Genomic DNA, 14,975 nt, shown 5'->3' with positions numbered 1-14,975 from the left:
AAGCCCCAAAATGTTAAAGTTACGTGCCATGAATTAAACAAATATTCTTAAAGGGTCATTTACATACTGTTTACAAAAAAAAAAAAAAATCATATTTCATTTCCAATGACCATTTTCCTCCATCTATAGTCAGCACTGTTAATATATAAAAAGGTCAAAGAAAATCTTGGTATGAAAATATGGACAGAGATGCGGATGGGCTCGTATACCAGTGTCATGACCCCCATGCGCTCAATGTCGCGGGCAGGGCTGCGCGTGAGTTTGGGGGTGGAGTGTCCGCTGGGAGGGGAGGAGGAGGCGAGGGAGGATGCGGTGGCCGAGGCAGTGATGGAGGCTCCGGGATGGTGCATCCGCGCCAGGTTCAGCCCCTCCAAGCTCACGCTGGCCACGCGGTTCTCGATTTCCTCTGCCCTCAGTTCTGTTGACTCCTTCTCTTCCTGGATCAGCCTGGAGAAAATGGGCAAAAGAGTCAGAAATTACAGTGTATGATAATGAGCTAATAGCATTATGATTTACAACATTACTGGAGTGCTGAGCTTGCTGGGTGAAAATGTGAATAATTTTGGCAACAGGACTAAAAACAATGCAGCTGAAACAACTAATTAGCCCTTACTACAATGGATGGTACAAAATGAAAAGCACAACACTAAAATGAACATAAAAAGCAGACACACTGTTGTTCATCAGAAATTCTGGATGCTGTCTTGACGCAAATATTTTTTTTTACTAAATGCACAATTACAATGTTACAATGTTTAGACTAGTTTGCAGATTCAGAGATTGTTTTTGAAGATCTGATACCACAGTTTCTGTAAATCTGTCTCTTTTTCTGCGCCTAAGCGCAGGTGTCAGGTTTGTGAATCGATATTGTTAAACTGTTTTTTTTTCAGCTGTAATATGCTGCGCTGTGGGTTTTAAGATGCCAGTTTCCACCAGGTGCATGTATCCAAAGAGAAAAAAATGGCATGGTCCTGATAACTCGATTATTGAGTTATGAGAGAAAAATTTCCAATAGGAAATGCATTAAGTCTGTGGAGACTGATGTTCTCGGGGCTCAGAGAATCTACATACTGCCTTTGTGACATGGGGTTATGGCTTCAGGCACGGTTTTGGACAGCCTTGCTTTAAAGCTACTATATAAAAAAAAAAAGTAGAAAATTGGCTTTAGTTTAATTTAAATCTAAGTTTAATTTAAACCTTTCTTTAAATTGTAATACCTGACATCTAACAAAGGTCATTTCTAAAAAAGACATTTCAAACAAAACCCAAACATTTTTTGTATATATATTTGTGTAGATCTATATATCAATGTATCAAAATAAATCATAAAAGCAGCTTATTGATGCTATGGTATCTTCTCAAGTACCAGTACTTTCTGTGTGCTTGTATCTATTTAGCAACAGAAAAAAACACACTAACTTGTGATAAATCAAAGCAAAAACCAAACAAAACTGTTGAATGCTCCAATTGTTCAAATAAACAGAGCAAAGTCACAGCATTCACACTCTTCAGGGAAACCAACCTACAAACTGTTTATTTAATTTTGTCTCTGCAATTCACCTTCAACATAGAAAAATGACAAAAGAAATGCAATAATAAGCTCAGAGAAACAGAGAAATAATGAAATCTTGTGCTTTACTGGCCGAAGACTGATGCAGTTGGTTCAGAGAATGCTTGAGGACACGACCGACAATCCTCAAGAATCGCAAACTGTAGTTTACTGCTGAAACATTCGATAGCTCTTGTAGTGGATGTTTTTCATGGCCTTGGATTATTGAATATCTTGTAAAGCCACCATCGAACAGGCTGCAAACAATTAAACATTGACCATTTGTCCAGCATTTAACATGTTTACAGTTTGTTGTAAGACATTCAACAGCCCAAAAGTCTTCCAGCCCAAAAGCACAAAGACCAAAGCTGGTGCTTTATCAAAAGCGGACCACGGCTGGTGGGGAGAGAAATAAACCGCACACAGGGGAACCATCTTTCTTCCTGTTGTAATCAAAAAACCCAGCAGACATTAGAGGCACAGTTAAATAGCATAGTGAGCGGTATTTGTACACAGGTAATCAAATAAAGTTAAGCACACATACTGTTTGTTGCATATGAGGTTGCACATTTTTGATGAAAATGATTTTGATGAAATTTACATAAAGGGAGCTCCTGACCAAAAATAAATGTGGGAAATAACAGGACAGAGAACTATCTAAAAAATTCAAACTTGTCTGCAGTGAGTGGCTCTTAGTGAATTTAAAATGACCTTTGAAACAACTCCAACTAAAATCCAACTAAAGTTCCATAAAAAAAAAGAACTCCGTCTGTTCTGGCCTCTTCAAATATTAATCACACATTTCCACTGAATTGGACAAATTTCAAATTAGATCTCAATAAAATCCAAAGGGTCGGGATGGTTTATTATTTAGTATTTGATTTGAAGTCATACATTTGCTTTTGACAGCCTTAAGGCTGGAATGCACTACACAACTTTTGCCCTGATTTACAGTCTGGAGAAGTTTACAAATTTTATGACTGTTTACAAAGTCGGTAAATGTATGATGTCTCGCATTCAGATTTTAAAACTTGCGTAGTGTATTCCTGCCTTTAGCTGTAAGTGCAAGGGCTGCTGGTTCAAATCCAGTTTGGCCTTAAGATGACCAATTTGTAAAAGGACATCGACATGCAGGACACATGTCCAGCCAGACAGGTGATAGTGTTGTGATATTAAGGAGATATATACAGTATACATATGCCAATCCCAGAAATTATGGAAATCAGGAACAGCAGAAATGTCCACATGGAGTGAAAGGTTTCCATTTCCAGGAAACCTTTCAGTCAACCGCTCTTGTTCAATAATACTGGAGTCACGCCTCATGTTCTCAAATGTCAAATCAGCCTATGCACTGCGTGAACAGCCTACAGGAGAAACCTTGAGCTCTGGCTGATATTTAAATCAGCATATACACCACATGGAGGCACAACTCATCTTTCTGCAGTGCCTTTTATTGTTTTTACTTCTTTCTAGGACTTGTGTGTGCCAAAACCCTGATCCTGAGTCTCTGTAGAGATGTAGAAATTCTAATAAATGTGCCACTTAAATCATCAAAATATGAGTGAAGGGATTAGCTAGGGAGTAGAAGGTTATATGTAGGTTATGAAGGGAAACTTGATAAATCTACGCTACTAAGATGCAAAGGTGACAAGTTCAATTCCTCGTACTGTACGTTTTAAACAAAGCTACAAGGATAATAGTCAAGGAACTTGTACCTGTCCCAGGAATCAGTGTACTACATGTCAATCTGGATAAAAATATTGCAAATAAACATTTGGCAAAGATCAGATTGAGTGAGTGTGACAAGACAGAAACAACCGAACTGTAAGTGGCAGTTAAAATGGAGAAAAAACAGTCATAATTGTACATTGTTACAAAAAGTCTATTTCAAATAAATCATTTTTTTTTTCAACCAACAAAGGATCCTGATGTTTCACATTTTCTACAAAATATTAAACAGCACAACTTTTTACAATTTTGATAATAATGAGCTTGATCAGGAAATTAGCATATTAGAATGATTTCTGAAGGATCATGTGCACTGAAGACTGAGGTAATGTTTCAGCTCAGCAGAAAACACTTCCTTTAAATTATAATAATATTTCACAGTAGTATTGTTTTTACTGTATTTTTGATCAAACGAATGAGTCAAAAAATTAAAAAAAAAAAAAAAAAAAAGACTTAAGACTGGAATACACTACAGGACTTTTAAAATCGGAAACATATTTTAAAACAATGTCCACACTTGCTGACTTTGTAAATGGTTACAGAAAAAAATTGGGCATCAAACACCACAAAACTAAGGATCACACACCACCTTTCAAGTTAAATGCAAAAACTTGTGTCTCGTTGCTAGGAGACACATGCCAAATGAAAACAATATTTGTTTTAAAATTGGCTCAAAATATCAAACATGTCTGATTGTCCTCCAAATGTACTGATTCATATTCTGAAGCTAAAAAATCACATGTGAAATCTGTCAAAACTGCACAAAATCTGCAGAATGGCTCCAACTTTTGGCAATGAGCGTCGACTCCACTAGACTGCAAATCTGTAGAAAAATCTGCAAAAGTTGTGCAGTGTAGTCCAGCCTTAACCTGACTAATAAGGATCACTGAGTTTTGCTTTATGACTGTGGATTTTTTTAAACACATTTAAATGATGTTAAAAAGAAAAGCTGTAAGAGTTATTCTTAATCTAATGCTAAATGAACAACAAGAGGAAAAACAAACATAGATGCTCATTAAATAATAAAAAATCACGCCATATCAGATTTCCCTTAAGTCAGGTTTCAGGCCCCATTACTACACTTATCAGAGTAACAAATGTCTTACTTTTGTTATCCAACTAGGGTTTTATTTCTCTGCTAGGCCTGCATTTGATATATCATTAACTTTCTTTTGGACAATCTTGAAAATTGTGTTGCTGTTTTTGGACAGGTGCTAGCCTGGTTTAGATCCTACCTTTGTTGAACAGCTGTCAAATCTAATAATGCTAAAGAAAGTATGCACCAAGGGTCGATCTTAAGCCCACTGCTGTTTTATTATCACCTTTGAGGTGATATTTCTAAGAAATATAATGTCCTTTCATTGCTTTACAGATGGATTACATTATAGACATTAAAGCAATCTGAATGTAGCCCATCTCTGGGTAGACCATTAAGGCAACACGATTTAAGCCTAGTCTACAAAAAGGTGCAGTGGTCACAATCAGCAAACTGACCGGATCTCTTTATTGATGGCATCTAGTTGTTCTTGCAGCATCATTGCCAGAGTCTGAGCATCTGAATGTCCTCCAGGAGACAGTAAATCCATCGAACTGAAAAGGGTCTCTCTGTCGTCGTCATCGATATCCGACATCTCCGTGTCGCTGTCGAACGGGTGGCCGCCCAGAACGCCAAGTTGCTGAGAGCGCCATTCGTGCTCTCCCAGAGACTTAGCCTGCAAGAAGATGAAAGAGAAACACAAGGAGTGATGTTTAGCACAAAGCTCAAGAAACAATAGGTGATGAGACCCTACCTTCTGTTCGTCCCTACGTAGCCCCATGCGTCCTCTCCTGGGCCTGCGGATCACCTTGGTAGAGCGATAATGGTCAGATTGCGTCTCAGCAAGAGAACCCAGAGAGAAACGCAGATCTCCAGATGCATCCAGATGAGACCTGGAATCAAGACCACAATCTGTTATCTAGAATTAAGCTTTTAAAATCTAAAATTACATTTTGTTTACATTCTACCTGGTTAGTTTCACTATGAAATACATTGGAAACTATAAACTTCACTTGCAAAACTCATCAATACTAATGTTTTAATGGAACCGTAGTATAAAATCATACAGAAGAATCGAGGTATGTACGAGTCAAATAATTTGACAAACACCGCATAGAAATGGTAACATAGTTCCTTGTGAGTTATATTGCCGTATACATAGACCGCAGTCTTTTAAGGCATTTTAACAAGAATGGAACCATATCAGTGACAGATCTGGAACAATCCCATGAAGCATAATTGAAAATGATGATGAAATACAAAACTACTGATTTATTAAAACTACTGATACTGAACTACTGAGAGACAAAAATGCTAGATATATTGCAAAGTCTGATTTGATTGGTGGAATTTTTTTTTTAAGAATAATGGGTAACAGTTTTTCACCTATAATTCCACTAAACATGATAATTTAATAAGTTTAAATAATGTGGGCTGATGGCTTCAAAAAAAGCATAAACCACCAAATAACTTCAGAGCTCACAGTAGGTCTCAACAATTCTGTTGAGCTTGCTAGGTTTTGGAACAGAGCTATTGTTTATTGTAAAGGGATAGTTCTGAGTCCTTCATGCTTTCAGTCTCACCGTGACAGCGTGGGCTCAGTAAGGGATCCGGCCCTCAATCGGTACTGATCCAGTTCAGATCTCAGTTTCTCGATCTCCTCCGAGAGATGAGACTACAACCGCAAAGCACATTAAAGTTTAATTTTACTCAGAATGGATAGCAAAGCATTGCATAAAAATTTGTTCCACCCAGCTAGTTTTCAGAAAATAAAAACTAATAACCTTTTCCTGTATGGAGTCTTCTAACTGCTTCCTGTAGTTATCAGAGTCTTGTATTAACACATTCTGAAAGAGAAGCAAAGGAAACAGTGTAGGAAACAATAAAGGAAACATTATTGGAAGACATCTGTCATGATGGTTGGATCTTCTCTCACCTTATCCTCAAGAGCGGCCATTCTCTCTTTCAGGTGAAGCTGTAAACGTTCATTCGACTCTGTCAAGAGTCTGTCCACAGTGTCCGACAGACGCTTGTTGTGTTCCTCATTCATCTTCTCTCTCTGTCGAGCCTGAGGAAACAAAGTACAAATTAAAATTAAAGTACAAATTCACTCAAATTAAATGTTTTATCAAATACTAGCATACTAAATACAGCACACTAAAATATGACCTCACTGTACTGAATGTTTAACCCACAGAGACCCAAATTTTGATACTCATGCCATATTTATTTTTTTCACCCTTAAACATGTCTCTAGAAAGCCTTTAAATACAGGCAATATTTGCATTGGGGTAGGGCTGCAACAACTAATCGATAAAATCGATTATTATCGATAATGAAAATCATCGACAACGATTCTCATTATCGATTAATCGGGTCTGCCCACAGTGCACGTCCAACGGAGTTTACATACTTGTCCAACTTCAGCCGGTCACGTCAAATTAAAGCACTGAATTACTTATTTTGTGAATAAATAAAAGTATTTAGTTATAAATAAATGACAATAAAATTTTTTTGATTTAAACAATTTTTTGACAGATTCCTAAAATTCCTCAAATGTGTTTTCTCTTTATTATGGCAGGTGGTCTAATAAATTGTAAAGCATCGCATTCAGTTGGCACGTTTGTTTTAAGGACATTGGGCAGAATGTGGAATAGTGTGTTTTGTCAATAAAATAAAAAAAGAAAATTGTTTGTTTTTAATCCGATTAATCGGAAAAAATTATCGACCAACTAATCGATTATCAAAATAATCATTAGTTGCAGCCCTACATTGGGGTATAATTTGGAGAAACATTAAAAATTGCAATGCTGGGCATTACGGGAAACATTTAAGCACTATTTACTGATACAGAAAGGATGATTTTAAATATTCATATTAATGCATATTTTAAATATAATTTAGTCATTTTTAATATTACTTATATATAGTTCTATAACACACATATATAAATGTTGCTACATCAATGTGTGTGTGTGTGTGTGTGTGTGTGTAAATATATATTTGCTAAATCAATGAGATAATAGTGATACAATCTTTGCACCATTGGATAGGCTCAGACTATGTTGTGTGAGAAAAATGATCTTGAATTTATGTACATTTAAAATTTCATACCATGTAAGCCTTTTCCCATTACTAGACTCGTAGAAATAAAATAAAATAAATATAAAATGTTAAATACTTGCTTTGTAAATAGATCAATTTGTTGAATTGTGTTTAGCAAGCTGTGGCAATTACAAAGATCCCCCCCCCCCACTGTATCTGTTGTGATAAATTTCAGTGTCAGCTACTGTTATGTGTAGTTTTGACCCATATTTAGTTAAAGTTAGGTATTATTTAATTGCTTTATACAAACGTTGCAATTGACCCTTTGCAAAGAGCTTGATTGACAGGCAATCTGACCAATCATAACACCGCATCCGCCATTTTGTCCGACAAACAAATAAGACAGGAGAGTAGATTAACTTCGGTGGATTAAACTTGAAAAATTGTCTGTACTGATGCTCCATAGTTGAAACAAAACATGTTCTGATATTCATTCATGTTTATTTCATGCTTTAAATAAATATGAAAAGACGATCGGTTCACGTGCCAAATGAACTGAGGTGCTACAGTGATCTGTCACGACACATTAAAGAGCCACAAAATGCTATTTATTGTTTGAATTTCTTTACCAAATTTGAAAGCTGAGACCTTGTTTCATACCAGAAGTAATCTGCTCTGTCTCGTCTGTCAGCGTGTTGTCAGTTTCCTCTTTGCTCTGCAATGTATTTTTCACTGCGCGTATGTGTAATGTGAGAGCAGCATGGCTTGTCGGACATAGCAACAGTAACTAAGGAGGGCGGGTTTTTGCGAAGGGTCAATTCTGCTATACTGGGTCTCTGAGGGTTTTAAATTTGTAAGAGTTGCCCAGTTATCATCTCAGAAGTAAAAACTTATATCTTGTGTTTTTGACAGTCCAATAAAATAATCCGTTAGGAGGAGATAATCATAGTTGACATTGCTTTCAGTTTATTCATCATACTGGAAATGGAAGGTAAAGTTAGAGTGCATTGTGATACAGTTTTCCACACAGTGTGCTGTTTTATACTATACTGTTTGGTAAATGTAGTTGCTAATTTGGATATTCCACAATCTGATAATTTACATTCTGCATAAAATAAGCACACTGTGAAAATAGTATGGAAGTATGGATTCTTATATAAAGAGATGTTGACCCTGAGCAGTTCCTGGTTCTTCTCCTCCAGCTGTCCCTCTAAATGTCTCATACGCTCCTCGATACTGCCGTGTCTCTCCTCCGCCTGAACAACAAACACACATTGTATTTTGTCAGACGTGAAAATGTAAAGCCACAAATTAGCTCAGCGTTTACCAGCAGAGAAAAGACCCCTGAACCATGACTATGATGTTGGCTGGAAAATAATCTAGATTTATGAGATTTTGAGTTTGGTTTATAAAGTGCCATCACACCAAACACCACAGACATGGTTGAGCAGACAGGTAAAGAGAAGGAGCGTGTATTTCCTTAAGCTTCTGTTCTCTCCTGGGTGAACAGAAAGAACCAAGTACGTCAGCAACTCATTAAAGCGAAGAAAATCCCAGCTGAGCATCACATGCAGCTGAAATACACCAGCAGTGAACAGACCCACAGCCAGACAGAGTGAAGTGAATGAGAGAGAGAGAGACCAGCTTTCAGCCCCACCTTCCTCACACTGCAGTTTATGTCCTGGAGTTTAGCTTCCATATCAGACTACCAAACCACACAATACAGAGAAATATCACACAACGTTAATAATGAACGGCGTATCTGTCCATGTTTCCACAGTAGAGTTTGTTAACAGCTCATTTTAAAGAATGAACAAGAGCAATTTCTGTCTTTTACTTTTTCTTAAACCCTTTCAGGGGCAGTGGTCACTGTGAGAAATCACCTGCCAACTTCTCACCTCTCATTTGGGTTTAAAGTAGGAATTGTTCCATTTTATGAAAATTTTGGGTGTTTTTTTTAAGCAAGGGGAAAAATAGCACACAGGAATTATAATTCTATACATTATACTATATTAAATATATAACAACAAATTTTTATAAAGTTTATTATAACAAATAACCATTTATAAATGTTTTTTTCAACAAGAAAATTATATAACAAATATAAACTTTTTAAAGAAATAATTAAATATAATGATATGTTTAATAAAGTTAATTATTACCAACATAATTTTATAAAGAAAGAATAAAAAAAATGTTATTTTTTTTCTGCCAAGATAGTTATATAATATAACAATTTTATAAAAAATAGGATTTTAAAAATAATGCTATTTTAACAAGATATTTATATATCTAATATTACAATTTTATAATGGAAGAATAATAAAAATTGTAATGCAAATTCTTTTCAAGTTAATTATATTACTAATATAATAAATTTATAATGAAAGAGATTATTATTTTTTATATCAAGGTTACATACAGTAAGTACTATGGGAAGGAATCACAGGAAATAACAATTTTCACAAAATGATGTAATTATTCTGTGCTTGGTGAAAATTTGTCATGTACAATTTGTTAACACATACCAGACAAAAAATACAGTATACTGATGTATTTGATCATATGACCTTTCAAATCATTCTGATCAGTAAACTACATAAGTTTGAAAGAGATTTCAATCTACTGCGACTAAAGATTTTGAAGTTTTTATGCTGATCAATGCACATAATAAATGTACACTAAGTGCAGTGTAATGCTTTGCCCCAACTAAACCAAGAATGTTTAGAGCACCTTAATGTGCAGTGGTCAATAGGAAAACCACCTCAAAAATGGCCCTTGACCCCTAGCCTGAATAGTTGAGCCTGATGTCTCACTCTCTGAAGTACTACAGTTTGGATGATTCATTTGTGTGAATCGTTTGTTCTGATGGTTCACTTCAGTAAATCAGTTCATTTGAGTTATCACTCATGTGTTCCCAGATATTCCTTCACTTTACTTCTTGTTAATTTCAAAGCAAATGAACATTTAGTTAAGGATTTCAACAACACTGGTTTGCATTAAACACAGCTAATGTATGTGTGTGTGTGGCATCCAGTACAGTACCTTAGTGAGAGCTGCTATCCTCTGTGCTAGCTCAGCCTCGACTTCAGGCAGAGTCTCAGCTTTCCTCATGGTCTGCTGGAGCTTCTGTTCCGCCAACTCCAGCCGCTCCTGTAACTGCCTGTTCTTCTCCTCCATCTGTGGGAGGAAAACACACACACACATACACACACACACAGTGTCTGATCAGAGAGTTTATCCTCATATGGCAGACACCATAGGACAGTCCAGCTTCCACAGCAACAAGTGGATCATCATGGCTGTTTTCAGTGTGCCCAAACAAACAAAATTACATAACTGCCTATTTTTGCCTGTTCTTGGAACAATTAAACTCTCATTAGAGGGTGATAAATGCACGCTGAAGCTTGGCAGTACCTGTGTCAATTCATTTACCTTATACACTAAACTTTCTACAAATAGGTTTCTTTAACTGAAAAAAGCAAAAATAAAATAAAATCTACATAATTTGTTACTAAATAAGTACAAAAATAATTAAAACTGAAAAATAAATAGATAAATAAATAATTATTTCGTAGAATATTCTCGCTGCTCTTTTACATATCAGTGTTGTTTTGGTACTGTTTATATAAAAAGTGAAACTTTGGAAAAGGAATATTTATGGCACTCAGGTATGTTCTATGCGGTTGTTTTGATAGAGGGAAACAATGCATTTCTAGTTTCATAATATTTGTTCCTCAGCTTTTACTCTCTGAAAAGTAAAGTAAAAAAAGTATCAGCTAAGTATTCTTCATTTGTAAGTCACTTTGGATAAAAGCATCTGCTAAATGAATAAATGTTAATGTAAATGTAGTTTACAGCCATGCAAACTTCAGGAATTTTTTTCCCCCATTTTTGAGCTGTCACTATTGGCATATAATGCAAGAAAGATCACTAACGTCAACATATTTTACTAATAGACTAATTTACTAATCTCTGTCTAAAAATAAAATAATGTTGCTGGTACTTTTCCAAAGTCATTTTTACCCCGCTGTAATTTGGCTCCAAACCTCAGGTGAAAATTGTCATTTTGACCCCTCTCTACAAAACATTGGATTACTCTGTATATATTCATCCATAACATTTGATAAAGAAAATTAATAAATATATAATTTTTTAATATATTTATAAATAAAAATTTATAAATATATAATAATTTAATTTTCCAGGTGAAGTATTAATTTAAATGGTTAAAATTTCTTAATTTTGTCATGCACTTTTATTATGTCTCTGTAATATGTATAGAACATGTTTTTCCCCCCCAAATCCCTAAGCACTTTCTCAGAAATCCTGGTGGATCATTTGGCAGGATATGAAATGGTGTCATGCTGACCGTGATATCAGCAGAAAAGAATCTTCAATTACGAACGGAATGACTGTTGTCAGTTGTCAAGTTCAAAACATCTGTGCATAACGCAGTCATATAATTGCAGTACATCAAAGTAATTTGAAATAATGCTAAACAGAAAATAAAATTGGAAGACAAGTAGTCAGAACCTGACCTGTCTGAGGAACGCCTCCTTATTGGCCAGTTCGTTTTCCAGCTTGTCTGTGATGTCATGTAGTGATGTGGACTCTCTCTGGGCACTGAGATAGCGCTTCTCAAGAGTCACTATCCGTTCCTCCATGTCTTCTTTCTGACACATAGCCTGTACACACACACACAGACTGTTGGTTAGTGGCTCTCAGACACACACCTAAGATAGAACCCGCAGGTGTAATAGTCAACTGTCAATCAAAAATCCTGCCCTATAATTACACACAGGCTTGAGGACAAATATGAACACAAGCAAACACACATTTGGACACAGAGGCACACACACTCACTGCTCCGGGCTGCCACAACCTCTCTACATCAATAGCTGTATCTCAAATCCAACAGACATTTCCCAGAATCTGTCCAGCTGTCGCTAATTATCAATGTGACAAGGCTATGTCCGAAACCGAAGGCAGCTGTTTCGCTACCTGGTCAGTCAGTGTTGCAACAGACTGAATTTTGTAAGAAGGCACCTTTTAATAAAACTGCATTTGAGATGAAAGGATGTTAACCATTGTCTGATGAGGTTTCAGACACAGCCTAATTTACAGTATGTGTGTTTTGAGACAGAGGCTTGACATACACCCATACTGCACCTCTTTAATATCTCTCTGGTACTTGTTGTTCATATCTTCGCTCTTGATGAGGTCTTTTCTAGCCGTCTCCAGCTCCTGCTCCACCTCGGACACACGGGAGGACAGCGAGGACATGCGCTCCTTCATCTGCGCCAGCTCGTAGTTCTGCTTCTCCAGCAGCTCCTGCAGCTCCACCACCTGACTGGCCTCGTCCCCCGACTCCATCGACCCGTTAGACAACCGCTGCAGCCCAAACACATGTAATACACTTCCTTTTAGAGTGAAAAAATGCTGTTTAAACAGAATCAGCTGCACGTTAATTCAGTAAAACTGCATATTATTATAAGGGTTATTATTGTTAAATAAAACTAAGCCCATAAAATTATTTTGAATTACATTAAATAAACATTAAAAGTGATGTATCATGAAAATCTGACTTTTTCCATGTTTAAGTGTTATAATCGGGTCCCCGGTGCATCTACCAACCCAGAAAACATTAAAAAGAACAAAACAGTAAATTTTTTGCTAAGCCTTTCTCTGCAAGCTTGTTAAAAAATGAGCTGCTCAGAAAGGGGATCTTATTATAATATTACCACCCCTTAATCTGCAAGTTTCCACCCACGGCGCCCCCATTGTGTGTTCGCAAGCGACAACCACGTACCAGTTCTAAAGTTCGAGCAAAGCATGCTAACTGTTCTGCACTGCTGAGCACAGAACACAGAAATAACCAACTGTTTTGGCAACTCGTGTGTGTTTTTAACGTAAACTTATGTGTATTTGACAGTTTAAGCGCAATAAGACAGGAAGGAGAATTTAGTTTAGTACTCACATGCCGTGTGACAGCTGCTTTCTGTGTGTGTGCTTCGGATGTGTGCGCTCAGAAAACCGTATATCAGAAGTTTAAACTAATATGGGTTAAAACGCATGATTTCAGCACAATAGACATCGTAATCAAAACCAAACAGATGTTTTTTAGCAGAGTATCTGAGGAACGAGCTGTAAAGGCACAGCCCTATTCTGGAAAAGGGGGGAGGGGAGCAGCAGCTCATTTGCATTTAAAGAGGCATGCATGAAAACAGCGTGTTTCTGCTTCCACTCAAAACAGGAATTTTCAAAATGCTATAATAAATTATCTGTTGGCTATTTTGAGCTGAAACGTCACAGATACATTCAAAAAATTAACTTAAATGATTTTAGCAAATGGCTGCAATATAACAAAGAGTGAAAAATTTAAGGGGGTCTGAATACTTTCCGTACCCACTGTATATTACATATTATAAAAAGGGGCATAATAGGTCTCCTTTAACTGAAATAAAAAACTCAAAACTCATTTTATTTTAGCTATTTTCCAAGGCTCTACTTCTCATTTTTGTTTAGTTTTAGATGAAGCACTAAAATAACAAAAACTAAAAAGAATTATTTGTACTGTACAAGTATAAAAACAAGTGAATATGTCCAGTAATCATATAATTAATTGCCAATTAAATGGAAAAAACATTAATTGATACAGTAATTTATACTAAACAAATGTAAATACGGCACAAAAACCTATAGTTAATATATTATGCAAGTTCCAGGGTTTAAAGGGTTAGTTCACCAAAAAATGAAAATTCTGTCATTAACCTCCTGGGGTCGACAGTTCCGCCGGCGGGAATTTTTGCAGATTTGAATGTTGACAGCGAAAATAACTAAAATGCTCCTTCATACGTGATCGTACATATAAGAGTAATCCAGCATTTAAATCTGTAAAGGGTCTACTTTTATTTGTGTACACTCACAATATCAACAAAACATTGTGCTTTTGCAAAATAAAAGAAAATAAACAGGGTGTGCTTTTAGCCGTCTCATTCTCCGCGCATATCTGTTTGAAACGCGTCACTAAAATTAACTGAAACTCAGCGAATATTTGACACACACACATGACAGATATATCTATAGAAAGCTTAACATGTCTACTTTTAAACGAAGTAAGTCATGACGAAAACAAATATTATGTGACAAAGTAATCAGTATGAAACCAATGTGATGTCAAGTCTTGGCCGTCGCCTTCATTATCGCTAATGTGACCACGCCCACGCGCCGATCGCGCTTTTGTTATTACAATCCTCCACGTGAGACGCGCGCATGTAAACGCCCACATCACAGCAAACAAAGCAACCAGACTTTCCCTCAAGTTCATCTCGGCTACTTCGCTTCTGGAAGAAGACACGCTGAGAGGAATAAGCTTTGGATTTTCCTCAGAAGAACGCGCCGGCGTGATATTCAGTGGAGGATATAGTAAGTCTTTTTTTATTTGCCTACTTGCATTAGTTGCTATTGTGTTACTGTGACATAACTTGTACATATTTTACTAGTTACTTTTTCCAAACCATGATTCCTGACTAAATGTACAATCAAGTGGAACATTATGAAGATTCATTCACTGCATATAGGTCTCACAAAGCCAGGAAGTTTTTTTAATGTTCT

General features: G+C 36.4%; 1 protein-coding gene across 2 annotated transcripts in view; it reads right to left on the bottom strand.

The window, feature by feature from the left end:
• The window catches only part of ppfia2 (PTPRF interacting protein alpha 2), a 194,925-nt gene that overhangs the window by 22,436 nt on the left and 157,514 nt on the right, over window positions 1–14,975 (bottom strand). The window contains exons 8-18 of one of the 2 annotated variants that reach the window (XM_016572856.1): window positions 12,531–12,752; window positions 11,900–12,046; window positions 10,404–10,538; window positions 9,016–9,063; window positions 8,531–8,614; window positions 6,250–6,381; window positions 6,098–6,160; window positions 5,897–5,988; window positions 5,068–5,206; window positions 4,772–4,989; window positions 210–447 (exon numbers count right to left, since the gene is read on the bottom strand). In XM_016572856.1, coding sequence (XP_016428342.1) covers window positions 210–447; window positions 4,772–4,989; window positions 5,068–5,206; window positions 5,897–5,988; window positions 6,098–6,160; window positions 6,250–6,381; window positions 8,531–8,614; window positions 9,016–9,063; window positions 10,404–10,538; window positions 11,900–12,046; window positions 12,531–12,752 — 1,518 coding nt within the window. The remainder of the gene's footprint in view (window positions 1–209; window positions 448–4,771; window positions 4,990–5,067; window positions 5,207–5,896; window positions 5,989–6,097; window positions 6,161–6,249; window positions 6,382–8,530; window positions 8,615–9,015; window positions 9,064–10,403; window positions 10,539–11,899; window positions 12,047–12,530; window positions 12,753–14,975) is intronic. The other variant, XM_016572855.1, reaches the window with a different exon arrangement.

This window comes from Sinocyclocheilus rhinocerous, unplaced genomic scaffold (assembly GCF_001515625.1).
Source record: "Sinocyclocheilus rhinocerous isolate Xijiao unplaced genomic scaffold, SAMN03320098_v1.1 scaffold412, whole genome shotgun sequence".
Taxonomy (NCBI): Eukaryota; Metazoa; Chordata; class Actinopteri; order Cypriniformes; family Cyprinidae; genus Sinocyclocheilus; species Sinocyclocheilus rhinocerous.
The sequence above is the reverse complement of the archived record's forward strand: the minus strand, read 5'-3'. Positions and strand labels throughout refer to the sequence as shown.